Genomic DNA, 27,869 nt, shown 5'->3' on the forward strand with positions numbered 1-27,869 from the left:
GTTAAAATGGCATGTAATGTACTTAATCTGGTATGTTAGTAGTTAGAAGATACATGTGATTTTAGCGTCCTTCAAAATAATTACCAGGGAAGGGCTCTCCTGATATTCCTGAAATGTCACTGTTCAAAATGTCTTTGGGACTCCTCTTTTGGAGGTGGCCATGGAGACTGTGGGAGGGATATTTCTGTGCACTCTCTCACCTGTGACAAATGTTGGCCAGTAGTGAAACTGGAAATTGTAGATTTAGAATACAAGATGAAATTGTTACAGACATCTTAACCCACCCATGGATTCCCAGGTGCAGTTCCTCAAAAAATAGTTGGATCAACAGAGTAACAACTCCAGTGAGCCAATGTGTGGGTGGTAGCTCAGTGTCGTAGACGACTGGCTGCTTCTCACCCCATAGGTGTGGCCAAGAACGCAGGCACTCCTGTTCCCACACAGACACTGGCTCCCAGGTACATCAGGAATAAGAACTAGGTTCTTGATATGAAGTCAGCTGTAAGACAGGATGTCAAATTCAGTGACGGTGACTTCAGGAGGAGACATGGAGGCACTCTCACCAGCCAGGCCACCAGTGACTGCACGGAGGGCAGTGTGATGCCCTGTCTGCTTTGCCTCAGTTTCCACATTCTGCTTACTTGGTAACACAGCAATCAACAGCTTTATGTGCAGTGTTTATCTTTTGCCATGGCAAACATAGACTTTCACAGACAAGGTAAGAGTATTTAAAATGTCTTTATTCATTTACAAACCTAGTAACACAAAAAGAAAATCTGAACTGAAATCTGCCCTGACAGAAATACAGCCCACAACGTTAATGCCATGTTCATGGAGGGCAGACGTGCTCGGTCACCCCGTGTGCCTAACGTCAGTCACCAGGGCTCTTGAGGAAAGGTCCCAGTTACCTAAGTGCCTCAGATGTCTTCAGGACCACCAGCTAACGCTGCACAGGGACAGAAAGGGCTGAACACAAGTGCACATTAACACATGCAAAGAATGCATCACAGCACTTTACAGTAACTACAGTGGCGCTTTGATACATCCCAAGAGTTGACCAGAGAGGAAAGTGTCAACTGTGCTGTTTAGAACACCCTGCACTGAGGCAGGCTTAGAACACCAGGGTGTTCAGGCAGCTTTTGTCCCCCCCACACACCTGTTCTGGGGAGGGAGGGGCTGAGCAAGGTGATGGGAACCCTCAGACTGAAACGGAGTTTCTTTTTTGGCCTTCCTCTCTCTGCCCACCATGTGACATTCTCACGTGTAAGGCACGAGAACCTGGCGTGGAGAAAAGATGTGCCCCAAGCCCCAGTTCTTGGTGTGCAATGGAATTCCTGGCTTAGCTCTTTTGAAACAGATGCTAAAAATATCCTTTCCACCTCTTGTAATTATTGTCCTTGAGAGAAAGAAAAACAAGAAGGTGGAGTGTTTGCAAAAGATAAAAGTAACTGCATCTAACTATGAGAATAATAGCCATGAGAAATGTGTAGTTTTCCAAGGAATACAGACATTCTGCTCAAAGAAGTCAATCATATTATACAAGGAACAACAGTATTTAATGGACAAAGAAGGCAAACATACAAAAATACTTAGTCCTCTGGAAAAATAGTGCATTTGTTAGTGATGGGGGACTGCAAATGGGAGCCCCACACTGAAAATGAAGGAGGCTTACAACTCAGCACCTGGAAGTGGAGGCTGTGGGGAGGTGCTGAGCGGTGGTCGCACAGCTGCTCAGTTACTGCTGGGCGTCGTCATTATGCCTAAACATCTCACTGCTTCACCTACCGTTGCTCAGCTCAACTGTGCTTCTGAATTCATGTGCCTAGAAATGCTGTTTGAGACAAAAATCCTCCCCTCACAAGAAACTTCCCGTGTCATGTTGGTATGTCTCTTAGGTCAAAGTTGGTGAGGGATTGGAAGGACGGGGGTTATTCTTCAGTATTAACCACTGCAACCGAACCCCTGCTGTAGATACTAATGAGGACCCTTGGGATCGCTGTTACCCAAGAAAAAACAAAGAGGAAAATGAACCCTGTAGGTACCCCCTGAAAACCAGCCAGTGCAACTACCAGGCCCAGCCTTCTAGCTCAGAACCGAGACCACAGGTCACAGAAGACGTCCTTTTATCAGGTCAGGTTCTAAAGGGTGGTGAAGGCTCAGGCAGACACCAGTGAGGGTCAGACGCCAGAGCCAGAAGTCCAGGCGGGGAGGCATCCCTTAGTGACGGTGCTCTACTGCCGGAATGGGGTAATCACTGAGCTAAATGGTCTTTGGGTCCCTAGTCTGAATGGCACTGCTCACATTTGGGGGTGCAGGGCCCCCCACCAGAAAAGCACTAGCACTACAGCGTGAGTTGCCCCCTGGTCTCCCCTGGAGTGTGCCGTGCCTCTGCAGCACATGTACCTGACTCTGCATGAGTTAAAGGACGCCAGACGGGCCACCCAAGCAAGTAGTTTGTCCCTTTTTGCTCAGAGGTTTTCTGACTTCAGTGACATCACAGGTGGGAAATCTTCCTGATGCTTCAATTTGTCAGATGACAGTGGCAGTGCCAAGAAACAGGATGTACGTGTGGCAGCCATGAGGAGGGGCTTAGAAGCTATGTCAAGGGAGGAAACGGCACAGGAGACTGGAAACCGTGGGGCTTCATCGGTTTGTGGCTAACACACTTTGCATCTCTAGGTTCAAAAATGTTCAGTTGAACATTCGGACAAGCTAGCTAGAAGAAGTGTGCAGAGCCCTCCCCAAGAGAGCACAAGAGGTGATGATCACTTCTGAGAAAAGCCCCTCGGAAGAATCCAGAACCACTTGCATCCCTAGAGAGAGGTGAGTTGTCACACAAGACAAACACAGGTGGCACCACTGCCCCAGAGATGGCAATGACACACAAATTAGATGTCTTGATTGTCAATTATGCTAGAGGTGGGAAAGTTGTCACTTCAGATTTAGAGAGAACTACCCGATTCACATTGCCAATGTTTAAACAAACAAAAAGACTTCAAGGAGGAATTTTAAAGTGCCAAACAATAATGTGCGCTTCGGGACACTTAGTACACAAGTGATGCCCTAGAAGAGCAGCAGCATCTTGCCAGTCTGTGACAAGATGAAGTTCGTGCATAACTCCAGAAAAGATTACTTTGGAATGGTGTGGAGCATGTGATATCTTTAGCTCTGTATCACCTATTTCGTCTTGGGCCAGTCACTGCCTGCTGGTCACATCTGCACTGGCCCAGCTCCTGGTCACTGCTCCCAAGCTGGGCAACGTCTTTCCTCTTCTTTGCATAGGAGCAGCATCTCTCAGCTAGTTACATACACATTTGCATCAAAATAGCACGGCCGTCCAAGCAATTCTATCACATGCTCCCTTAATAAATCATCTGAGACCTCCTAAAAAGCTGGACACTAATCAAGTAGATGTTGTCTGGCTGGGAAAATGGCAAGAAATGTCTGGACAAAGGCAGCCTGACCAGATGGGTAAAAGAAAACTCAGAGCTGGCCAGCACCTGAAAGCTGCTTCTCTACTAAACTTGGAGACCCATCAGAGCTAATGCTTCTCAGATGCCAAGAAAACAAAGGCTACAGTTTAATTAGTTACACCTCTAACAGTTTATACTAAAAGAAAATCAGATTATGGCAGCTTAGGAGCAAGGGAAAATTAAGTGCTGGGAGGGATAATACAGTCTGATGTCACTCACGTCCCACCCTTAGAAAAAGACACACTTAACTGTGCATGGCCCTCTTGGGGGCGCTCCAGGTCATTTTCTATTTGGAGGGGACAGAGAAATGGCTGGACAGGGAAAGAAAAGACGGAAAGCATTCTGCTAGGCTCACATGGCATGTACCCTGTACACTCTGAGCCCACATGGGTCATCTGTGGATCTGTCTCTTCTGTGCTGGAGGAAGCAGAAGAGCCAGCAAGGTTTAATTACCTACCGTGTTTTTTGGACTATAAGATGCACTTCCTCTTTCTCCACCCCCCCACCCAAATTTGGGAGGAATAATGGTGGTTAATGCTGCTGTTGTGTTTATATTTACCATGGTAAACATTGTTATTTATGTTATTAAATATTTTACCATTTTGCTTCAAAAATTTTTTTAAATTTTCCTATAAAAGCTAGGTGCATCTTGTCCAAAAATACGGTACACAACCAGGATGACAGGGCTTACTGTGCCCTCCCTTTAGGGGAGAGAAACAGTTGCTGAGCTAGTGGGCCCACTGCAGAAGGGACAGGGAAGGAAACCTATGAGGACAGTCAAGGTGGGGTGCCTGAACTTGGAATAGCTGAGAGAGCAAAAGCGCAGTTTTAGCAGCAGGAAACTCAGCATGGTTTGGTGTTGATGCTTTCTGAGGTTAAGACTTTCACCTGGAAATATCAAAGCACAAGGCAACATCGCTTTTCCCTTTCAGATACTGCGTCTTACTTGCTTACTCAGGTAAACAAACAGAGCCCCTAGTGATAGACATGATGAGAATTACAGGCAGGTGGCCCTGACCTTACAGTCTGGTAGGAGGCTGGGGACAGTGCCAGGCTATCTCTGCTGCAGCCCAGAAACAACCACACGACACCTCTTGTGAGGTAGATGGTCATCTTGCTAGAGGTGTCAGGGTGCCGACCCACAGCACAGAGGATCTGGGCTGTCACAAACACAGCAACCCCCCCCTCCGCTAACAGGCTACTTACTCCCTCGACACTTGGCCCCACAGCATTGGGTTCTTGCTCCAAGGCCAGCACACAGCAGCTTCCCAGCACAGCATTAGAAATCTGTCACCGTAACTCCCTCCCACAGATGGGGTCTGCTCCTGTCCTTCCTGTCACCATGGAAATCTGAGGGGGTGGGGGGACGGTCAAACAGCCCAGAGTGAGTGTTAGGAGATGGGGAACTGCACCTGGGAGGAGGAGAGGAAAGGTCAAGAGAGGGTTCAAAACAAAATATTTAAAATTGTATCAAGGAGATAGGAGGCAAAGGTTAAATCAAGAAGAGGATCAGAACGGGTTCCTACGAGAAGATGGGGAGGTGGTAGGACTGCCTGACATTATTACTTGCCCTGCAAGTCACTTAGCTCCACGTCATCTTTGCGGCGCTTATGTGTAAAGAGGGAGGCAACTGGGTAGAGCTTGGCCTTGGCCTGGAACCGGTGTCCCGCGATGTCAATCTCGTACTCGCCCCGGTTGATGAAATCTGCTGTCACCACCTGCTCCTCCCCAGTGTCCTCCGAGAAGTTGTGCACGAAGCCCAGGCAGACGTGGCGCTCCAGGGTGTAGCTGTAGGCACTGCTGGTGGTCTTGCCAACGTATTGCCCATTTCGGTAAATGGGCTCCCCCCACCAGGGCCAGAGGTCCAGGTCTGTGTCGTGGTCATCCAGGATGAACATAGTGAGGCGTTTATACACCCCATTCTGCCTCTGCTGCAGCAGGGCATCTCGACCAATGAAATCCATCCCCTAGGAAAGAAAGGCGACCCTGAGTTGTCATCTACACTCTGTCCCTTGGCCCGTGAGCAGCACAAGGGGAGCCAGTTGCTGTGGTGGGGTGCGATGCTTTTCCCCCACCCCTGGGTGGGCTTTGGGGAAATGTGTGTGCATTTCCCACCAGATGAAAAATTGCGTTCACAAACTGCCTTCATTTGCTAGAATTTTTAGAAAAACAGCATTTCTATATAATCTCAAGAAAGTTCCATGGGTATGTTGATATATGCATATGTACAAAAAGAAGAGCAAAACTGAGATAAAATAAACTCAATAGTGATTCTCACTCAGTAGATAAAATATGAGTGATACTAATTTTATATTTTCCAAAAAGAGTACCGACAGGGAATGCAGTGCTAAAACACAGCAACGGTGTAGGACCCATGTAGGTTGCGGGGAGCGGAAACTGCGCTGCTGTGTTGGCCCCACCGCTGCTTCTGGGAAAGGGAGCAGTAAGATGGTGGGGTTCAGGGGTGGGAAAGAGACTCACTGAACATCCTCTTGAATTATGATTTTTTAAAAAATTACTCCTATATTACTCTGAAAAAAAAGGCAGTTGAATGGAAGGTGACTAACTTATACAAGTTATCATGGCATGTGACTGTGTCACCATAACCCACTCAGAAAAACTTCCCCAGAAGGCAGGCAGTCTAAAAGAGCAAAGTCCTGAAACAAGTGCTGTCGGTTCAGCCCACAGATACATTTTTCATTCTAAGGACACCCTAATCGTCACCTGACGCTGTCACCGAGGTTTCAGCTTCGACACGTTCCTTCCACATCAGCTCCTCCACGTGCTCTAATTAATGCAGGTGTCCTGCACGAGGAGGTGAGTGACAGTGCAGTGTGCAGACACCATACCTTGTCTAATTTCACCCGGGACTCTCGTCCACATTCCAGGGGGGTGGTGAGTGTATTCAAATCCTGACCCCAGAAGGCAAAAAACTTTTCGATTCGGAGACTGCGGAGAGCATAATATCCAGCATTCCGGATTCCATATTTCTGTCCAACACTCATCACTTCATTGTAGACATGCAGGGCATACTACAGGGAGAGAAGAATACTTAGCAGCAGACCTTCAGATTTCAATAAGGCCTGTGAGCCTGGTGAGCCTGGTGGCCGTCGCTATTAACCTGAATGAGGGGGCGGGTTTGTAAAATTCCCACCATGTCTCATCCACAAACCAAAGTGCTATGACCCAGGAGTAATGAGCCAGGGTCACCCTTACCCTGGACTTAAGCTCCATGAAAACAGCCACCATGTCTCTTCACGTCTAGGGGAGTAACTCAGCAATTATTAAATAACTCAGACACATTCTCCCCACCCAGCAAATGACTAGTCTCAGAACTGCTTCACGGATAGCCCACTCACTCTTCACCGGCTTTTTGTTGCCCCAGTTCCCCTTTGCACTGGTCATGCTATGAAACGTGTTACATGTCAACTCCGGATGTGTGCACCTGACATTGGGTTTTTCATGCAGATTACGGCGGCTCGTAGACACCCCAGATGAGACACCGGGGAAGGAGCCAGGAGAGCCAAGCTCTCCCACCCGCACCCCACAACACCCTGCCTGTCACATTGCTCTTTTCTTGGTTCCAGAAACATGTTAAGTATCATAACTTAAATGAACGTAAGTTTTCCAAATTGAAAGTAAAATTTTCAATCCCTATCTACATATATTCTGTTAAGTCTAAAGCCCAATAACAGACTACACTGTTTACTTTAAAAACTAAAATAGAAGACAAAACAAGACACAATTAAGTCAGAGAAAGACAAACACTGTATGATCTCACTTATGTGTGGAATAAAAAACAAACTCAGAAGCAGCAATCAGACTAGTGATTACCAGTGGTGGGGAGTCAAGGGAGGGGGAATTGGAAGAAAGTGGTCAAAAGATACAAGCTTAGACTTCCGCCAAGGTGGAGGCATAGGTGGAGGCGCCGTGCCTTCTCACACAACCAAGTTTAGAGACAAATAAATATTAGCAACAGAAAACACAGCCAGAACACAGAAAATTGAACTTTTTGGAAGTCTGTTAACAAATTCTTCAGCCTGACTGGTAAGGGGCGAAACCAGCACCTGGCGGAGTGGGGTTGTACAGGAAAACTCAGTCAGACGGACTCGGGCGTGCGGAATCCAGGTGCAGGGTTGGACCTGGTGGGCAACTCAGCAAGCAATCGCGGGGAAACAGCGAGGGAGCAGGGCTGCGGGTTGACTGTGGTCCCGCATTTGTGCGCGGATAGACAAGCGAGGGAGTGGGCGATTGGACCAGGACCCAGACCCAGCGGGTCCCCACGCAGGGCAGCAGAGGGCGCCGCCATTTCCCTGCTCTGACCCCACCTCCACATACAGCGTCATAACCCAGCGACTCTGACTAGCCCGGCCCTGGTGAACCACCTACGGCTCTGCTCCTCACCCAGCGGCATGAAACAGCAGAGGGGGCCACCATTTTCTCACTCTGACCACGCCCCCACATACAGCGTCACAACCCAGCGACCTGGGAATCCAAGGTGCCGCTTCTCACACTTAAAGGGCCAGAACAGACCAAGAATGGCGCAGGAGGATCTCAGAGCCCCAGAGCCAATAGATCTAAGCGATGAAGAAATAGCAAAACTCACAGACACACAGTTTAAAACACTGGTGATCAGGATCCTCACAGAACTGGTTGATTATACCGACAAATTAGACAAACATATGAAGGCGAAACTAATTGAAATGAATGGAATTGCACAGGAAACCAATAGCAATGAAAAGGAAACTGGGACTCAAATCAATGGAGTGGACCAGAAGAAAGCAAATAATGGCCAAACAGAAAAGAGTCAAGGAGCAAGAACTCAAAGAAATGAGGAGAGTCTTAGGAACCTCCAGGACATCTTTAAACACTCCAACATCCGAATTATAGGGGTACCAGAAGGGGGAAAGGCACAGCCACCAGTTGAAAACTTATTTGAACAAATAATAAAGGAGAATTTCCCCAATCTGGCAAAGGAAATAGACTTCCAGGAAATCCAGGAAGCTCAGAGAGTCCCAAAGAAGTTGGACCCAAGAAGGAACACACCAAGGCACATCATCATTACATTAGCCAAGATTAAAATGAAGGAGAGAATCCTAGAAGCAGCAAGAGCTAAGGGGACAGTCACCTACAAAGGAGTCCCCATCAGACTGTCAGAGGATTTCTCAAAAGAGACCTTACAGGCAAGAAGGGGCTAGAAAGAGGTATTCCAAGTCATGAAATCTAAAGACCTACAACCAAGATTGCTCTATCCAGCAAAGCTTTCATTTAGAATGGAAGGACAGATAAAGTGCTTCTCAGATAAGATCAAATTCAAGGAGTTCATCATCACCAAGCCCTTATTATATGAAATGTTAAAGGGACTTATCTAAGAAAAAGAAGTTAAAGAAACATGAACAGTGAAAGGACAACAAACTCACAGTTATTAACAACCACACCTAAAACAAAAAGCAAACTAAAAGGACAGCTAGATCAGGAGTGGAAACATAGAAATGAAGATCTCAAGGAGGGTTAGCAACAGGGGGAGTGGGAGGAGGAGAAGGGGGGAGAAGGTACAGAAAATAAGTAGCATAGACAGTAGATAGAAAATAGATGGGGGGGGCAAGAATAGCATGGGAAATATAGAATCTAAAGGACTTGAGACACATGGTCATAAACTAAAGGGGGGGTAATGGTGGGGATGAGGGGTAGGGTGGAGGGGAATAAAGGGGGAATAGAACAACTGTAACAGCATAATCAATAAAAAAATAAAAATAAATTTAAAAAAAACACTGGTGATCGGGATACTCACAGAAATGGTTGAATATGAATACAAAATAGAGGAAGAAGTAAAGGCTATGAAAAGTGAAATAAAGGAAAATGTACAGGGAACATTTCCTTCCCAACAGTAATGGGAAGGAAACCGGGACTCAAATCAATAGTTTAGAACAGAAGGAAGAAGTAAACATTCAACCAGAACAGAATGAAGAAACAAGAATTCAAAAAAATGAGGAGAGGCTTAGGAACCTCCAGGACAACTTTAAATGTTTCATCATCCAAATCATAGGGGTGCCAGAAGCAGAAGAGGAGCAAGAAATGGAAAACTTATTTGAAAACATAATGAAGGAGAACTTCCCCAATCTGGCAAAGGAAACAGACTTCTAGGAAGTCCAGGAAGCTCACAGAGTCCAAAGAAGTTGGACCTAAGGAAGCACACACCAAGGCACATTGTAATTACATCACCCAACGTTAAAGATAAGGAGAGAATCCTAAAAGCAGCCAGAGAAAGAGTTACCGTAAGACTATCAGCTGGCTTCTCAAAAGAAAACTTACAGGCAAGAAGGGGCCAGAAAGAAGTAACTAAAGTCATGAAAGGCAAGGCCCTACATCCAAGGTGACTCTATCCAGCAAAGCTATCATTTAGAATGGAAGAGCAGATAAAGTGCTTCCCAGATAAAGGCAAGTTAAAGGAGTTCACCATCACCAAGCCCTTATTATATGAAATGTTATAGGGACTGACTTATCTAAAGAAAAGATGATAAAAAATACAAACAATAAAATAACAAACTCACAACTACCAACAATTGAACCTAACAAAAACAAGCTAAGCAAACAACTAAACAGGAACAGAATCACAGAAATGGAGATCACATGGAGGGTTACCAGTGGGGAGAGGGGGAGGAGTGGGGGAAAGGTACAGGGAATAAGTATAAATGGTAGGTACAAAACAGGGAGGTCAAGAGTAGTATGGGAAACAGAGAAGCTGAAGAACTGTGTACGACCCACAGACATGAACTAAGGTAGGGGAGTGCTGGTGACAGAGGGGTGCAGGGCAGAGGGGAATAAAGGGGAGAAAAGAAATGAGACAACTGTAATAGCATAACCAATAAAACATTTTTAAAAATGTACAACTCAATGGCAAGGACTGAGAGAATGCCTGAAAACTCATAAAAAGATCGGTAATTCTATACAGAAACACAGAATGGATAGGGCCAGAACATTCATTCGTACAACATGTGTTAAGCACTTCTCTATGCCAAGTACTTGTCTAATGTCCTGGGGATATAAAAGTTAAAACAGATAAATATCTCTGCCTTCAGGGAACTAACATTTAAATGTGTAACCCGAAGAACAAAATAAATCTTATTAGACAATGGTAAGCACAGTGGAGAAAAATAAAACACAGAATGTGAATAGGGAAAACTGGGTGTCAGGTTGCAAGTTTAAATAGTGTCATCAAGAAGGTGACATGAATACCACCTGAAGCAGGTCCGACTGTGAGGTTGGGAGTATGGGTCTGGAGGGAGAAAAGGATGTGCCAGGGGAAGGGGAACAGCACGTGGAGAGGGAGGCAGTCTAGCATGCTCAAAGACTAGCAGGAAGTGGGGGGCAGACAAGACAGGTCACGCAAGATCAGAAGAGAACAAGTGGAGGGTGGGCGGACAGAACTTCGGAGGCTCAGTAGATGGTGCCAGCCTACAAACCAAAGGGCCGTGGGTTTGATTCCCAGTCAGGGCACATGCCTGGGTTTGGGCCGGATCCTCAAGTGGGGGCACGTGAGAGACAACTGCACACTGACGTTCTTTCCCTCTCTCTCCCTCCTTTCCGCTCTCTCTATACCAATAAATAAATAAAATCTTAAAAACAAAAACCTCCACTGATACCCTGGCTGGTGTGGCTCAGTGGCTTGAGACCCGGCCTGTGGACCAAAAGTTTGCTGGTTTTATTCCCAGTCAGGGCATGTACCTGGGTTGCAAGCCAGGTCCCCATGTGGAGATGTGAGAGGCAACCAACTGATGGATCTCTCACACATCAATGTTTCTCTCTCCCTCTCTAAAAATAAAAACTTTTAAAAAACTGCACTGATGAACTATTTTGTACCTATCAGCCTAAAGTGTGGCATCTCCACATGTTGGTACATGCAATGAGGAAAAAGACATTTTTTTCCCCTCCCAGAGGACACACTTGATTTTAGAGAGAAGGGAAGGGAGGGGGGAGAGAGGGGAAGAAGCATTGACGTGAGAGAGAAACATCAGTTGGTTGCCTCTCATACCCACCCCAACCTCAGGGGCTAAAACCATATCCTAGGCATATGCCCTCACTGGGAATCAAACCTGTGACCCTTTGGTTCATGGGACAACACTCCAACCAAGTGAGCCACACTGGCCAGGGCAAAAAGACATTTGTACAGTGAACAATTTTTTAAAATAGCAAAGGACGAGAAACATCATAAATGTCTATTAGTACCAGACTGATGAAATAAATTGATTCAATTATGTGACAGAATACTATGTCACTTTTAAAAAGTACAGGAAAGAAAAAGGAGGAAGCTCTTTTTAGGTAGTCCTAGGGAAAGATCTCTAAGATAAATGGTTAAAGAAATAACAGTATGTTTCTGTTTCTGATTCTAAAAACAGGGTTAAAATATGTCTTGAACTTCCTTCGATATGCTCAAAAATCTCTGACATGACATAAAATCTAGATCACTGGTGGCAACTGGTGGGAACTGGTCAAGTAGAACGGAATATTTTGGATTTTTATTTTTAAACTATGTGAACGTATTATCTATTCAGAAAAAGTAACTTAGCCCTGGTTGTTGTGTATCAATGGATTGAGTGCAGGCCTGCAAACCAAAGGGTTGCCAGTTCAACTCCCAGTCAGGACACATGCCTGGGTTACAGGCCAGGTCCCCAGTAGGGGTGCACAAGAGGCAGCCACACATTGGTGTTTCTCTCCCTCTCTTTTCCTGTCTGAAAATATGTATTTTTTTAAAGTAAACAACTTTACAATGTTAAAATCTCTTTAGCGCAGCCCGTTCAATTACCAACGTGCAATCAGACACGGCTCTGCAGCCTGGCCAGTGCTCAGCAGGCTGTGGGCCGGCCGGCGCACCTTCCTTCTGTGCCGCTCACCTCTATGGGAATGTAAAGCATGAAGCCCGGCTCTCCCGTGTGGGTCATGCTCATCACCCGGATCCCATTGGCATAGCCCACGCTCATCTCCTGTGGAAACAAAGGGAGAGCCAGTGTCAAAACTGATGGAAGGGGGATGGATGCCTGAGGTAAACCCTTCTCTCAGCTCTGCACCCTTTGACCCTAAAGGAGAGACAGGTGAGTGAAAGAATTTCATCCTCAAGAGCGGTCTGTTTCCAGGGGGCCAGGTCTTTAGGGCTGGAGCACGGCCTCTACAAGATCTCTTCTACCCTCAATTTCAGGAGTGCTCGCCAAGCTGCTGGTAGGCAGCGGAGGCAAAGTCTTCGACAAGCATGAAATAGTACTTTTGCAAAGTCCTATTCAAGATTTTAGTCAGGTGTGTCAGGGGGCAAATGTCCCCTTGGCAGGTCTCAGCAAACAGTCCTGGGCACCTGCCCACAAAAGGTGACGCCTGATATGCACAGAACGCGGTTTGCCTACTGCTCTGGGGTCCGAGGCCAGGCTTCTGATGTTCATAACACGTTTACAGCAGCTCGGTTATCTCTGTCTCAGTTACTGTTCCCACAAAGGAACGAGCTAAGTCCCAGATGGCACGAAAGCAAACTGTTGCCACGGGACGCCCAACGTCACAGGGCCCTCTGCAGAACACACATGCAGATCGCTCCCCACAGAATCCACACGTGTGACATGAAGGAGTCACTAGTGGGTACCGGTGAGTTTCCTGTTGCTTTCGCTCTGCCATGGAGAAAAAGGAAAACTAAAATCCATTAGTAAGTGGATCCCAACTTTGGTCTGAATTGCAAAGAGCCTCTCTCAGTAACTGTGCCAAGCTGCTTGTGACAGATTGACAAAAACATCTGTCTGTTAGGACTTCAAATCAGCCACTGCCTAGAGAATATTCAGTTATTTCTCTCATTCGGTTACTATTTGTTCACTCAGCTACAGTTGCTGAGGGTAAGAAAGAAAATCAGGCGGGTTGTCTAGGGATCCACCTACACCATTAGTACCTGAGGACGCCACAAACATGGAAGCTCCTCCACCTGCAGGTGGGAGAAAGAGGAAGCCCTGCCCGGAGAGGAAGGAGGACCTGACCCGCACATCTTCAGTGTAACCCTGCAATTTCGAATTTTAATCTACTGCTATAGGAAGTAATAGACATATAGAACTGGTATTCGCAGAAGTTAAATCCACTTCAAATACATCCTAATGCTTACTAATAAGGAGACATGGAGGGGTAAAAAATAAAGGAATTTATTCTGTCATTTTATTTATTTAATAAAAGGCAACACACTTTGGGGGTGTTAACAACACAGTAAGAACGTGTGATTGCCATCTGTAAAAGACACCCATGACCCACTTAGAAACCAGAACTTCACTAGCACCTACCTTGCAAAAGAGACTCGGGAAGTGGTCTGGAGTCATAGGCGCATAGGACAGCTCGGAAAGCACATCCACGGCTCGAGGACCGATCAGATTGAGGGCTAAACAGAAAAGGGTTAGGGATGTCTGGCTGCTCCAGGTGAACAGCCAAGCTAATGAGAAAGGTCTGTTGTACACTTGCTCGCCTACGACCAGGCCTGGGTGGCAAGACCCCGAACACGTCCCACTGCTTAGGCAAGTCAAGGGGTACCTGATTCTGGCAGATACACCTCTCTCGACAGGCCTGCTTAAATGCTGACTGTGGGCATGAGAGGGTCTGCCCGACTAGAGTTTCCTCTTCCTGGGGACACAGGAAGGCCACATTCATTCCATAGCTTCCTTTGCAGTCAGATGGGATCATGAGACCAAGCCCTGGCCACTGGGACAGTAGCCCACTTACAGGGCCAGCATAACCGCCCTGCACAATTCCCATTCCCCGCACCTTCCCAGCGTGGCTACATGATGGACTAAGCCCAATCCCAAATCAGGACTGGGAGGAAAGCCCTGAGAGGAGCTGCCCAGTCTCTCTGGACCCTGTCACATTTGTGACAGCAGCTTGTGCTAACTGCACATCAGCTATCCTCCTACGGGCCTGAACACAGACAGCCTTAGCTCAAGAAGATTCTGTGGTTTGCCAATCTGGTAGCCAAGAGTTTATCATATTTGCTGATATGATGGGTTGAGAATGAGGGCCTGGTGGGGTGAGCGGCAAGAATAGATTAAGGACAGCAGATGAAGGGGGCCAGACATGGAATGGGGTGGGATTAGAGGAGGGCTGCTCCCCTAACAGAACAAATGAGATAGCAAATTTAAGTCATCCTTAAAAATTATTCACTAGAAAGCCCTGACTGGTGTGGCTCAGTGGATTGAGCGCCAGCCCATGAACCAAAGAGTCACCGGATCAATTCCTGGTCAGGGAACATGCCTGGCTTGCAGGCCAGATCAGACCCCTGGTAAGGGCGTGCACTGGAGGCAACCACACACTGATGTTTCTCTCCCTCTCTTTCTCCCTTCCCCTCTAAAATAAATAAATAAGATCTTAGAGGGGGGAAAAAAAAAGCAAAGCTGCCTTGGCTGGTGTGGCCCAGTTGGTTGGTACACTGTCCTGTAAACCGAAAGGTCACAGGTGTGACTCCCAGTCAGGGTACATGCTTAGGTTATGGATTTGGTCCCTGGTCAATGTTTCTCTCTCACATCAATGGTTTTTCTCCCTCCCTCTCTCAAGTCAATAAGCATGTCCTTGGGGGAGAATTAAAAAAAAAAAGCTAAGGGGAGATTTTGAAAAATATAATAGATTATATAAAAATGCTTTAAACTCTAAAAAACAAAACAATGAAGTAAAAAAGAAAAAGTAAAAATTATTTACACACCCATTCAATCAATATTTGCATTCCTACATGCTGTCTGTAGGGAACACAGTGGTAAACAAAACACTAATTAACGAACTCATCCCATGCTTCACTGGAAAGAGAAGGGGGAGTATTAGAGATCAACTTTCTGTGACCACAGAGCCTCCTCCCTGCTTCTAATTCTGACACAGCTGGATCACCTGGCCTGTCCTCACACAGCTGATCCTGGAGGGCCCCCAGAGGGAAATACCAGTATATTTCCAGGTAACGTCCTCCAGAAGCAGATTGCTGTCCTGTGGCATGTGCTTCTTAAGCCAGGCCCAACAGTGGACCTGCTGGTCAGTTGGAGAAATCATGAAGAAGCTGAAAGCAGACCCACAAGTAATCAAAACTAGGCAGCAGAAAAAGAGATCAGGAAGCAATTAAGTTCTCAGCTAGTTTCAAATCAGTAAGCAGAACACTGGCAAATGAGCTCTTCGCTTTCAGAGTGAGCCAGTAGCACAGAATCCTAGGATACCCACCACATAAGCAAAAACGGGAGACTGGCTTCTGTTACTATATAGCCCTACTAGTATAAGACAAGACATCTCCCAGTAGCGCAACTAATTTTTTGCTTTGAGTTTTACATAATCTGTTGAGGTTTTTTTTTCCCTAGTGATTTCTTTTTCTATTGGGCTGCTAATGAACTGGTCATGAGATAATAAAATATTTTTGTCTTTGGTTTACTTCTGGTTTCCTGGAAGAGTGAGCTGGGCGCTTGGCTCTGCCACGGCACCCTCAGGGAGCCAGTGCTGGAGGGCGCTGGCAGCAGCAGCTGACCTCACCTGCGCTTGTTCAGGCGTGCTATGCTGCAGTCGTTCTCATAGCCTCCACCCTCGTTGAGCATGCCAGTGTGCACGATGTGGCCCACGGGCACATCAAGGTCATTGGAGAAGAGGTACTGTAGAATTTCCAATGCCTGATCTCCGGTGGACTGTAAGGTGAAGAAACAAAGCAGAAAGAGTACAAGATCATTTAGCTGGTAACCTAGTCTGATGGGCAATGTGACTTACTAAGAAAATTCAATCAGCCCTGGCTGGTGTGCCTCAGTGAATTGCATGCCAGCCTGCAAATGGTCGCCAGTTCAATTCCCAGTCAGGGCACATGCCTGGGTTGCAGGCACACGAGAGGCAATCACACTGATGCTTCTCTACCTTGCTCTTCTTTCCCCTCTCTCTAAAAATAAATAAAATCTTTAAAAAAAAAAAAGACATTAAAATATATCGGAGTTCTTAAAGAACCAGTTTTGAGGAGACAGATGAAAAAAGAAGGCATTCAATAAATATGCACCGTTTCCTAGTCTGTTATATGGGTTCCCAAATACGTACTGTTATTTCAAACTTTGTGAAAGAGGACATGTCAATGACACACACGGCTTCCTTACAGCACTTGACTTCAGACTCCACAATGTCAAACCAGTCTGGCTTATAGAAAGTCTTGCTCTGCTCCAATGCCAGGAGGTCTACAGAACAGAAGAACAAAAGGGAGAGAGAAAAGGAGAGGACTTATACTGGTGGTGAGGGAGAGCTCCCTGTCTAGCTTAACAGGTTTTTATTATTTTTTCTTCCAGGAACACATTCTAGCTATATATATTTAAAAATAAGTTTTATTAATTCTCAGGGCAAAAAAAAAAGTAAGCAAAAATAAACATGTGCCTGGCTGGTATAGCTCAGTGGATTGAGAGCAGGCCTGCGAACCAAACAGTTGCAATTCAATTCCCAGTCAGGGCACATGCCTGGGTTGCAGGCCAGTTCCCAGCAGGGGACGCACGAGAGGCAACCATACATTGATATTGCTCTCCCTCTCTCCTTCCCTTCCCCTCTAAAGATAAATGAGTAAAATAAATAATTAAATAAAAACAAAAACGTGCTGTTTACCCTTGTCTGGTGGCACAAAGTACTTTGGCCTCTCAAATCCATGTTTTTCCATCCATCTGGCTCCTTGTGCGTCCAGTCGGTCATAGAGAGGAGATGTGCGTAACTGCCTCCCCGTCTGGAAGTCCCAACGGGGAACCTTCAAATCATACAGCAGAGCTAGAACAGATCGGAACAGTCTGTGAAAGCCCAACCACAGAGCTGAGCGCCCACTACCCACTAGTCTCGGGAGCTGGTCCTTTTCAACAGAGCATCTTTCCAGGCTAATGCAGCAAGATTTGCCAAACAGGACCCAGCCCCACCGGCATGCTCCAGAAGAAAAGAACGATACTGCAAGAGTCAGGGTCACCCTCTGCAGTTATACAGCTATGAGTCACACGACGACTCTCCATCTCTGTCCACAATTATGGTTCCAAATTAGTAGGGAGAAACAAGGGGAGAAAAGTCCTAGTTTTAAACTTTGCTAAGCTCCATAGGAGATGAAGGTGATACTGCGGGGGTCACAGATGTTTACAAGTGTAAAAAAATGGCACTTCCTTCTTTACAATGCTTATGTTGTCGGGATCTAAGACCCATACAGACATTTCCTCTCTAATGTTTAACCCATTTCTGAAGTGAAAGGGCACATAGCATACCTTGAATTGGTGGCTCTGAAATCTGACAGGTTGCATAGTATTGTCCCAGTGACATTATTCACATAACAAAGCTAGAGTCAGAATTCATTTCTCCTAATGTCCAATCTGTAACAGCAATGAGTAAAAACAGCCAGAAAGAGTATGATATCTAGTCCCTTCCAAAGAGAAGACCTGACCTCACCCATTCCACACAGGAGGTGCATCGGGGTCATGGGGGAGGCTGGGAGATTAAAAAACAGGACACCACACAGGTTTTCTGACGTTGTGGCAATTTGTCAATCTCTGGTATTTTTAGGTTCTGCTTTCCCCCTCCCCACTTTCTGTCGTGCCTGCAATTTCTATTTTATGAGAATCAGAGAATGCCACTACACATGTCATTATCAAGGAGAAACTCGAGCTCAGTTACAATTTGCACAGGTTCTACAGTAACTATGGATGGGGACATCTAGACTTACAACAGTTCAACATTTTAACTGTAGCATTTGCCAATAACTAAAGAAGCTCAGCAGTCACACACGCTGCTGCCAAGGCCTCTACCCCCACAGCAGGCGTTGCGACGTGGGCCACGCAGATGTTAAAGGTCAGCCGAGTGTCCGCCATGAAGGGAACCTCCAGCTACTAAACCAGCAGTTCATTCTTAATAAAGAACAGTGGTCACAGCCAATACAGAGACTTAGTCCTCAGCATAAATATGCATAAAATATTTAGACATTTTTTGGCAAAGTCTGAAAATAGTTCCTTAGTATAAGAAAAATGAAATGACGATCTGATTTGGCTCAATTCCTGATACAAAAGCTAGAAAGTAAATGAGAAACAAGGCAGAATAGCCAGTTAAAATGAAGAGACCGATCCTTCCAAGACAGAGGGAAGTAAGAAAAAGGAGAAAGACAGCAGGAATGTATGTTTTCTACATACATGAGAAGTGGTTTCCTATCTTACCAGCATATTATGGATTCATGACAAAAATCACTCAGAGAAGTTTGAAGCTTTGAGAATACTTTGGCAAGTTCTCTGCCTTGGAGAGCAAACCATGGTCCCAAAGACCCCGCGGGGACCGCAGGCACTCATGGTGGCAAAGGGAGTCCTCCCAGGCACAGTGGGAAGCAGGCAAGGCTGGGAACATGAAAGAAGCTGCTGCCGGAACCTGACGGGAATTCCCACCTGTAAGTCCCATTCTAGCTCCCTGCCCCCGGAAGTGCACAGCTGCCACACCCACAAGAGAAAATGGTCTGTGACTATCAGATGGAGCACAACGTGAAGCAATTATTAAGAACTGAGGCAAAACCTGTCCCTTTGAATGAGAACAGAACCAAGAACTGCACCTGCAGGCAGGTGTGACTGGGATAAAGCTTCACTTACGCATGACTTCCATGACGCGGTGGCGCAGAAAGGTGCGGCTGCTCTGCAGGGCTCCGAAACGCTTCAGGTCCAATTCCCAGACGCTTTCTGAGGGATAGCCGTGCACCATCCATTCGGCGAGGTACCTGTTTGGGGGGGCGGGGAATGACAGTTGTTGGGCCTCAAGTGTGATACTTTCAGCATTGAACCAGGAATCAAGAACCAACAAGGATCAAATGTCCTATCTTGTCAGGAGCTGATTCAGCGATTCTGGGTAACTTGCCCACCTGCTCTGGGAGAGACCAACCTGGACCCTTCTACCACCGCTCTCACAAGACCACTAGGAGGGTTTCAACCCTAATAATAAGGTTCCCTAGAAAATGTTTAAGACACAGGCACATCTAGGAAAACAGAAGACTAAAATACATACAAATGCATTCTTTTTCATAAGCCCAATGTGTTTTTTTCTGTGAAACAGTCTGCTCAGAAAGGCACACAGCTATCTGACTACACCTCCTCTGCACCACAGGTTTTCACAACTCCACTTTCGTAACTGTTTTCAGAGCCATTCTACAATTCGCTCCAAAAAAAAGGTCACATTAGTTTAAAAAACAAACTTTTAATTGTGGAAATATAAGAACATAAATTGACTGACTACCTTAACTACTTTCAGGTATAAAGTTCAATGGCATTAAGTACATTCACATTATTGTGCAACCCTCACCACTGCCCATCTCCAGGTTTCTTTTCATCTTCCCAGAATGAGCCTCTTCACCCATTAACCAATCACTGCCCAGTCCCTCCCTGCCCAGCTCCCGGCATCCGCCTTTCTACTGTCGGTCTCTGTGTGTTAGACTAGTGTAAGTCTCCCATACAAGTGAATCACACAGTATTTGTCTCTTCACGAGCCACTTAATTTTTATTAGTACCTGCTTTTTAAATTAAAACTTGTAATACTCAGCATGATCATCTATCTCACCTCACGTGGATATTTCTAAATTCAAATACACACTCAAAGGACCTGCATTTGTCACAGGTGAGAGAGTGCACAGAAATATCCCTCTCACAGTCTCCATGGCCACCTCCAAAAGAGGAGTCCCAAAGACATTTTGAACAGTGACATTTCAGGAATATCAGGAGAGCCCTTCCCTGGTAATTATTTTGAAGGACGCTAAAATCACATGTATCTTCTTACCACTAACATACCAGATTAAATATATTACATGCCATTTTAACAAGTGATTCCAGAAAGGGAGAAGCCCACTGGGCTCAGCGTGAGTGAGAAAGACTTACTTGCCAGCTCCCCCGCCAAATGAAAGGCCAGCGGAGTTCATTCCTGCCAGGACAAAGTAGCCCTGCACCAAAGGAGACTCGCCCATGATGCACCTCATGTCCGGTGTGAAGGTCTCGGGGCAGTTCACCAACTTCATGATCTCCAGGGTCTCCAACTCTGGCATCCTACGCAGGAGAGAACTCAGCAGGGGCTCTGAGCAATAAAAACAAAGCCAAACGAGTCCTCAGCTTCAGGGAATTCCAAAGTTCCAGCCCCCTCTCCTGCCACAGAATCTCTTGAAAGAGGTCTTCTGGAAGAGCCAGCTGGGCCATTGACCAGAAAGCAGAAACCTCGATGGGATTACGGAACACACCTACGAAGTGCTCGGCTTGGAGACTGAGAAGGGAGATACTCTCTGGAAAGGCAAGGTGCTGTGGCAGAGATGACGCACGTGGGCACAGATAAGGACCTCGAGGGGCTCGGTGCTGAGGCCCCCACGTGGCATCGAGAGAGATGCCATGAAGGGGCAGGGTCCCAAAGCGGGAACGTCTGAGACAGATGCTCAGCCCGTCCGCACTCCGTCACCTGGGAGCAGTCTGGTGGGGCAGTGACACAGGTGACACCAGACCAAAGCTGGCTGGTGGGGGGGGGTTCCTCACGCTGTGCTCTCCACTTGCAAAAGTTGGAAGTTTCCCACAGTAAAAAGATTATCTTGAAAAAAATCTATTAAGAGTGGGAAGGAAACTCTTCAGTATAGACCCTTTAATATCTTTTAAATCTGGAATCATGTGACTATATTAACTATTCAGTACATAAAATTAAAATTATAAAATTAAGTAAATATATTAATTTTTCTAAAAATATCTTTAATTTTATCAGAAACCCTATGAAAATGTTTCTTCCTAGCCTAAAATTTCAGCAGTTATTTTAGTTGAGTAAGTAATAAGCCAAAAAGCCCACTAACCAAGACTTAGTCTTCTGACTCTGCTACCCAGTGACTGTCCTGAGCCCCGGCAAACTCTGTGGCCTGCCCCCCGTAACCTCCACAGTGGGCTGTTATAAGGATCGAAGAGCGTGCTATTCTTGAAAACGCTTTGAAACATGTATCATCTTAGACGAGCACAGGGCATTACTAATGCTTATCTAGTTGACACACCAAAGTGATCCCAGTCCTCCTGCAGATTCTGAATCTCCAGCTGGTTCTTGCCCTCAGTGAAAATTGGTTTTGGGGTTTTCTCAAAGCCTCCAGACAAGATGCCACCCTGCCAGTTCCGAATATAAATTCTGCCATCAGCATCCATGATAGCTAAGAGAAATGACAAGGGAGTGGGAAGAAGAGAAAAACCGGGGTTAGAGGTAAGCCATCTTGCTAAATGGACAGAAAACAGTGAAGCTGAAACCCCCGCTATTGGCTTTACTAACCAAGCAGCACCCCGTGAGCACAGTGGACACTGCAGCTCTAAAACATCCTTCCAGGTCATCCAGGAGATTCTCCCTCTCAGACTGACAGTGTAAACCGTCTGACTACCCCTCACAGGTCAGGGGCTTAGAAGCTTTGCCTAGTCCTCACCACCAGACGACTAACGGCCCCTGCGCCACATAAAGCCTGAGACAGGGACTGCCAAGCTCATTCCAGGGACTCAGACCTCTGAAAGGAATCAAACCCTCTCCTCCACATGCAGGGTCACCAAATACCCTGAGTTTAGAGCTCACCCATGACATTCCTACAATGTCCAGCATTCAAGTCTAAAACTCTAGGTTAATTCCAAATATTAATCAATTTAGACTTCTGTCTGGGACTACAATTAAATTGCAGGGGAAAAAATTGCTTAAGTGGAATGCCCCTTTTGGCCATCCTTTCATAAAGAGTTCTTAAAGAAAAGTCAGAACTGGGCCACCTCCCCATGACAGGCTCCAGAAAAGACAAGACTCTTTCGGGCACGTTCCATCCTCAGCAGAAAGTCTTCCTTTTCCGAGGACAGAACAGGGGCGAGGAAAGGAGACTGAAAACAAAGCGCAGGTCCTCACTTGGCATGCTGCTGTGCAGAGGGGTCTCCCAGGGGCGAGTCAGGAGGTAGAAGTGTTCGCAGGCATGTAACGGGATACTAATCGGCTCCTCGTTGGCCAGACCCAGCTCGTATGCCCACTACAAATGGACAGATTGATTGTGGGTGGAAGAGGAACAATAAGACAAATGAGCAAGTTCAGCCGCTTGAAAAGAGTTTAATTTCAAGTGGCTCGTGTGTGCTCTTGCTACAATGTCAGGTGTGAGAAACAAGGAGTCAGCCTTTGGTAGTTTACTTATTTGGATGGGGAGCAATAGTAGACTTTTTAAACCATAAAACTTACTTTTAGCTCAAAGACAGACAGACTTACCAGCAAGTAACAGGAGCTCGTGGAGAACAAATGAGGCCTTTTAACAAAATGCCTGGCCTCAACTACAACCCCTAAGTACCAATCAGGAGGAACTTCCCAAGGCAGGAAGTATTCCTAGATCACTTTGAACTGAGTGAATGGAAAGGACCAATGTGTCTTAAAAGCAGAAGCAGCTTAGTGTTCTGGAAACTGAACCCATGCTCCTGACACAATAAAACAGCCTAACACTTTATTTGCTATGTTAAAGAATGAAATAAAACACCATGGAAAAACCCAACGCCAAAAATTTATGTCAACACCCAAGTGCTTCCCGGCCCTGCTGGCAGGAGAGCACCGCGCCCCCAGGGAGGAGGCAGAAGGTCGCACGCTCTGCTGCAGGGATGGTTCGGGTTTCTGATGGGGAGGATGGGGACCCCGAGGGTTCCAGCCCACGCTAGAAATGGTGTGGGCCCGACATCTGTTCAGTTTGTCACCAGAGAATCTTAAGTCTCTACGCCAAAAAAGTCCCGGAGATAAAAGGTAAGAAAACCAGAGACCCCCTCTCATTGCTAACCCACCTGACCAGCACAGTTGACAAAGTACTGGCATTCGATCTGCCCTTTATCTGTCTCCACGCCAGTAACTTCACCTTTTTTGACCATCACGTGAAGAACACTCGTCCGGTCGTAGATCTGAACCCCTGTTCGAAGGTAAAGAAAGAGTGGGGGCATCAAACTCGAACCTCTGATGTTCCAGAATCAAGGCATCCGCAGCCGATTCCCAACTCTCAGGAAACACTGAAAAGGCTGGGTCGATGCTTTAATTTCAGAAAACCAAGAACTCCCAGGAACCACATCCCGAGACTGTAAATGAGACTTTCCCAAGGTTAAAAACAGCAGGCAAGCTTAGTAACGACTTCAGTGCACAGTTACATTCCAGGAATGGTAAGAGGGGAGAAGTTGTTCAAATAGAGCCCCTTAAACCCCAATCTGCCCCATCATGAATCAATTCATTCAAAGTGCACACCACCACGGACACTGGTGTGTCTTCCCCTCATTCACTCCAAACCTGGATACAGTCTAAGCTGTGGGTTAAATCCCCAAGGTGTGTTCTAACCTTGGAGCTTCTCAAGTTCAGTGGCTGAAAAGAGTTCCCTAAGTCTGAAGTGCACTATATCAGTAGTAAGAGCCATTCCTTAGAACTTTAATAAGGAAAATGTGGCTCGAGGAAAAATATTAACAGATGGTATATTAAAACAAAAAAGCCAGCGTACAAAATGGTAGCTGAGTGGGCGTCGCTGCCTACTGTGAGTCACGCCCTTGCACAACCTCTGCCTCCTAATCCCAAACCTGCTTACCATTCTGGGAGGCAGCGCTCGCCAGGGCAAGAGCCACATCGGCAGAGGACACCACTGCATCCTCGGGGACGTGCATGGCCCCCACCAGGTCGTGCACATTGAGGAGAGGGTGGAGTTCAGCCACTTTCTTGAGGGAGATGATCTCGGAAGGGATGCCTATGACGCTGTCACAGAACACAAGGGGACAATGACATTCACTGGCCCTCTGGCAGAGGTCAGTGTGACAGTAAAGCCAGGACTGGCTTCTAGCCTCATACGTACTTCAGCCTTGAGTTGATACGCTTCAGGGAGATCAGGCGGTCCTGAGTCTGGGCCAGGAAGATGGAGCCGGTCCTTACGTAGCCTGCAGGAAAATCAGCCCAGACTCAGACAGACCAGGCAAAGGCAGGGTGAGGGAGAAGGCCTGTGATGGGTCCTGGGAGGCCACCCTCTAGACAGTCTCAGCTCAGAGTTGTGTGAGGATCAAACGAGACTTTAATGCAAATAAAATCATTCTTAAAAATAAATAAATAAAAGATGCCATTGCTCAAAAACTCTTGGGGAGGAAGGGAACCCAGGTTCCATTATATTCTTCACTCTTTTTAGATTTTCTCCCCCTAGTTTTGGTGGGCATGTAGCCCTTGGTGAAGACAGCTCATGACATCAGCCCCCAGGGTGTTGGAACCCTACCTCCTTCCCCAGGAGAGCCAGAAGGTATGTGACCGAAGCTCAGCCCATCAGATCCCTGGGATACTCAGCCTTGGGCAAGCAGGTAAATGGCTGGCGGTCACCTGAAATTTCAAGTGCAGACCACCCAGGCCAGAAGGCTCTGTTCCACTGAAGTGCCGCCTGCGGGGCCCTGGCCTCTACACTGCCTCCCGCTGGTTTGTGATCAACATACCTGACACAACTGTTATTGTACATGGGTCAATGACAATCCTCCTAAAATGCAATGACTCACTTCTTATGAAGAAAAAGTTGAATCAATCAGTTTCTTTTCAAAGGAAGTACAGTGAGAACAGCTTATTTTCTTAATTTCTATTGAAATCATCAGGTAAATATACCCTTCACTGACATGACAAGAATGTCTCAGTTTAGAAGACTAGAATTCCAGAGACCGGTGTTTAAAAACAGTCAATTTACCAGACTACCCTGATGATTTGTGGGCTACTCACACTCCGGATTTCACATTGAGAGAAAGGGTTCAGAGTTATTTTACACTCACTACTATAGACTAGATACAGGAAACTACCACTGTATATGTTCCTTTCAACCCACTAATTAATTTTTTAAAAACTGCATTATCACTGAGTTAAAAAATTGGCTCAATCTCCCTAAATCTAGGTTTCTTCAGCTGCAAAAGAATGACCCTCATTATAAGATGCAGCAATACATGAAATACTCCCAAAGATTATAAACTTTCAGACGGCTGCACTCACACCACAGCCCTGCAGACACCAACCTTCGTGGTCGGGATGAGGCCTCGGAGTCGCACTACGATCTGACGGGCAACTAACGTGCACCTCAAGCGAGTGGACCATCAGGGCCATCTAAGCAAGTGGCGCACGTGTCACCTCATCTGCATCAATGGCTCAATGGCTGCCTACTGAAGGAAGCGACCACAGCAGGGCACACCTGCACAAATGCCAGATGGGAGGCCTCTCCATGGAGGCCCCTGGCCACCTGTCGCTGTGCCACAGGTGAACGGCTAGGGGGCGAGAGCCAGAGGGCGATCCCCTACTCTGGCTCACTGGACTTCCTCACTGCCCCACAGGCATCAAGGAGCAGCCGGGGCAAATGAGGGCTCCAGATGGTGATCTAGAAAAAACACTAAGCTAACTTACCTTACAGAAAAGAAGCCTATGACCCTCATCCCTCCGGAAGCCAACCAGCTGAGTGATGCAAGGCTCAGCAACACACCAGTACCTGACCCAGTGAAGCGGGATTCAGCTGCCCCATCTCTGGGCCCATTACGTGGACCCTCTTCTGACTAAACCTTGGGTAATACCTGATTCAAGTACCTTGTTGCCATCATTAAATCCAACAAAAGGGACTGTTTCCTGCCTGTCCTGCCCATAGCAGGCATCTTCCCTAATAAAACGCCAGAGACAGCGAGGCAGCAGGAACTACTTTCACTGTGTTCACTTGCGAGCCCTGCCTTTCCGCAGGAGGCCTGGTCCGGTCCAATGACACCACGAGGTGCCAAGGCGCCCAGGTCACACCAGGTAAGGAGGCACTGGATCTCAGCGACATGCCGTGCAGGGTCACCCTCGGGTGCATGCTCTCCTCACCCCAGTCCCAGCCCTGTGACGTGCATAAGAATATACCACCTCTTCCTTCCAGGCCTCCTGTTCCTCTCCTGGCATCTCTTCTCTCCAACTTCATGGCTAGGAAACCCTAGTTACTAGGCAGATGGGCTTGCTCTAGTTTACAAATAAGGGTACACTTCATGAAAGTATGAACTGTATCAGTGGAAATGTTATAAACCCAAAACTTCAAAAAATTCAGACCTCTCTTCCCCTAATGAAAACACTGTCACACGTCATATAATTTCTAAATGGACCTCGAGGCACACCACACACTGAGCTCACACTCTGATCACACGGCAGAACCACTTCAGTTGGCAAAAAAAAAAAAGAAAGAAAGAAAGAAAGAAAAAAAGCAAAGCTATGATCCTTTGTTGGGATTAGTCTTGAATTACCCATGGTACGTGAATTACGCAAGGTCCTCAGAAGGTGAACCCTGACATACACGAGTGTCTGGAACCTCATTCACTGGATGTGGCTACCCACTGGGGACGAACAATGTGCTCCCCACATGGCTTAATTGGCTGTGGGAGCAAGCTCAGCTCCGGGCCTCCGGCTGATCCGTCCGTCACCACACAACAAACTGACCGCCTTCGATCAGTCTCCGGCCACCTTCCCCCTTTGACGGTATGGGGCCACAGCACGGGTCAGTCGTCCTCTTCTTAGGACAGCTCCTGCTCATTCCAGTGCTGGTTAGCTTACCACCCCCTGGCCCATCCACCCCTATCCCACAGGGAAGGGGAAATTTGGGAATGCTCTCAGTCAGGAACATTCTCACTAGCAGTTTTCTGAAGTTCAATAGGTTGAACCGTGACCATCAGCACCCCAACTTACGTTCCTCCGCCTCCTGCTGTCAGAGCCAGTGCTGCCACTTACCACACTTCAGTGAGTGAAATACACTGGAAATGGCTCAGAAATGGCTTTCGTATCATAATAAGAATTACATCGCCTGACAGGGATCTGGAATAATGACTGAATGCCCTCATTTTAAAAACAGAACGGAAGACAGCACAAAAGTGAAGAGACTTGCCTGGGCTAATGAACACTCTACCCAGTGGCAGCGCAGGGGCTGGAAGTCAGGTCTGAGTCACCAATCCCCAGGCCAGTTCACTGGGGACCAGACAGAGCACCAAGTGAGAGTCCAGGGCACAGAGGCCAGTAAAGGGCTGACTCCCTGCTCACCTGTTTGGATCCCTGTTTCTTGCTCTAACTGATGGTACAGTTTGTTTGAATAGTCTGCCATCTTCTGCTCGATGCTCAAGTGCCTGGCGGTGCTCACGATGCCAGCACAGAACCTCGTGGAGCCGGCAGCCAGCCTGCAGCATGGATCCAAAAAGCTGTTAGTTGGACTCATGTGTCTGTGAACGCAGCAAATTCAACTTCCACACTGCAGCACTGTTTTATCCTATCGAAGGATGGAAACAACCTACATGTCCGTCAACACGACACTGATTTCAAAATTAGAATTCACCCACACAATGGGATACTATACAGCCATAAAGAAGGAGTGAAAAAGCCTGTATGCAACAATGTGGAACAATCCTATTGAGAAAAGTAAAG

General features: G+C 46.8%; 1 protein-coding gene and 1 long non-coding RNA gene across 4 annotated transcripts in view; one reads left to right on the forward strand and one right to left on the reverse strand.

The window, feature by feature from the left end:
• Positions 1 to 719: 719 nt before the first annotated feature.
• The window catches only part of PDPR (pyruvate dehydrogenase phosphatase regulatory subunit), a 39,821-nt gene continuing 12,671 nt past the window's right edge, over positions 720 to 27,869 (reverse strand). The window contains exons 3-18 of one of the 3 annotated variants that reach the window (XM_053666601.1): positions 27,492 to 27,625; positions 24,286 to 24,367; positions 24,025 to 24,188; positions 23,246 to 23,367; positions 22,341 to 22,458; positions 21,469 to 21,618; positions 20,333 to 20,525; positions 19,061 to 19,185; positions 17,070 to 17,225; positions 16,521 to 16,654; positions 15,978 to 16,126; positions 15,404 to 15,516; positions 13,772 to 13,866; positions 12,365 to 12,454; positions 6,323 to 6,505; positions 720 to 5,440 (exon numbers count right to left, since the gene is read on the reverse strand). In XM_053666601.1, coding sequence (XP_053522576.1) covers positions 5,036 to 5,440; positions 6,323 to 6,505; positions 12,365 to 12,454; positions 13,772 to 13,866; positions 15,404 to 15,516; positions 15,978 to 16,126; positions 16,521 to 16,654; positions 17,070 to 17,225; positions 19,061 to 19,185; positions 20,333 to 20,525; positions 21,469 to 21,618; positions 22,341 to 22,458; positions 23,246 to 23,367; positions 24,025 to 24,188; positions 24,286 to 24,367; positions 27,492 to 27,625 — 2,413 coding nt within the window. In that variant the 3' untranslated portion in view covers positions 720 to 5,035. Of the gene's footprint in view, positions 5,441 to 6,322; positions 6,506 to 12,364; positions 12,455 to 13,771; positions 13,867 to 15,403; positions 15,517 to 15,977; positions 16,127 to 16,520; positions 16,655 to 17,069; positions 17,226 to 19,060; positions 19,186 to 20,332; positions 20,526 to 21,468; positions 21,619 to 22,340; positions 22,459 to 23,245; positions 23,368 to 24,024; positions 24,189 to 24,285; positions 24,368 to 27,491; positions 27,626 to 27,869 lie in introns of those variants that run through there. The other 2 variants (XM_053666602.1, XM_037144773.2) reach the window with 2 other exon arrangements.
• On the forward strand, positions 2,733 to 7,717 carry LOC128627638 (uncharacterized). Its single transcript, XR_008391886.1, has 3 exons — positions 2,733 to 2,823; positions 6,155 to 6,290; positions 6,942 to 7,717. It is a non-coding gene; the product is annotated as an uncharacterized LOC128627638 (long non-coding RNA).

Source organism: Artibeus jamaicensis, unplaced genomic scaffold, assembly GCF_021234435.1.
Source record: "Artibeus jamaicensis isolate MK-2021 breed Jamaican fruit bat unplaced genomic scaffold, CSHL_Jam_final contig_464, whole genome shotgun sequence".
NCBI lineage: Eukaryota > Metazoa > Chordata > Mammalia > Chiroptera > Phyllostomidae > Artibeus > Artibeus jamaicensis.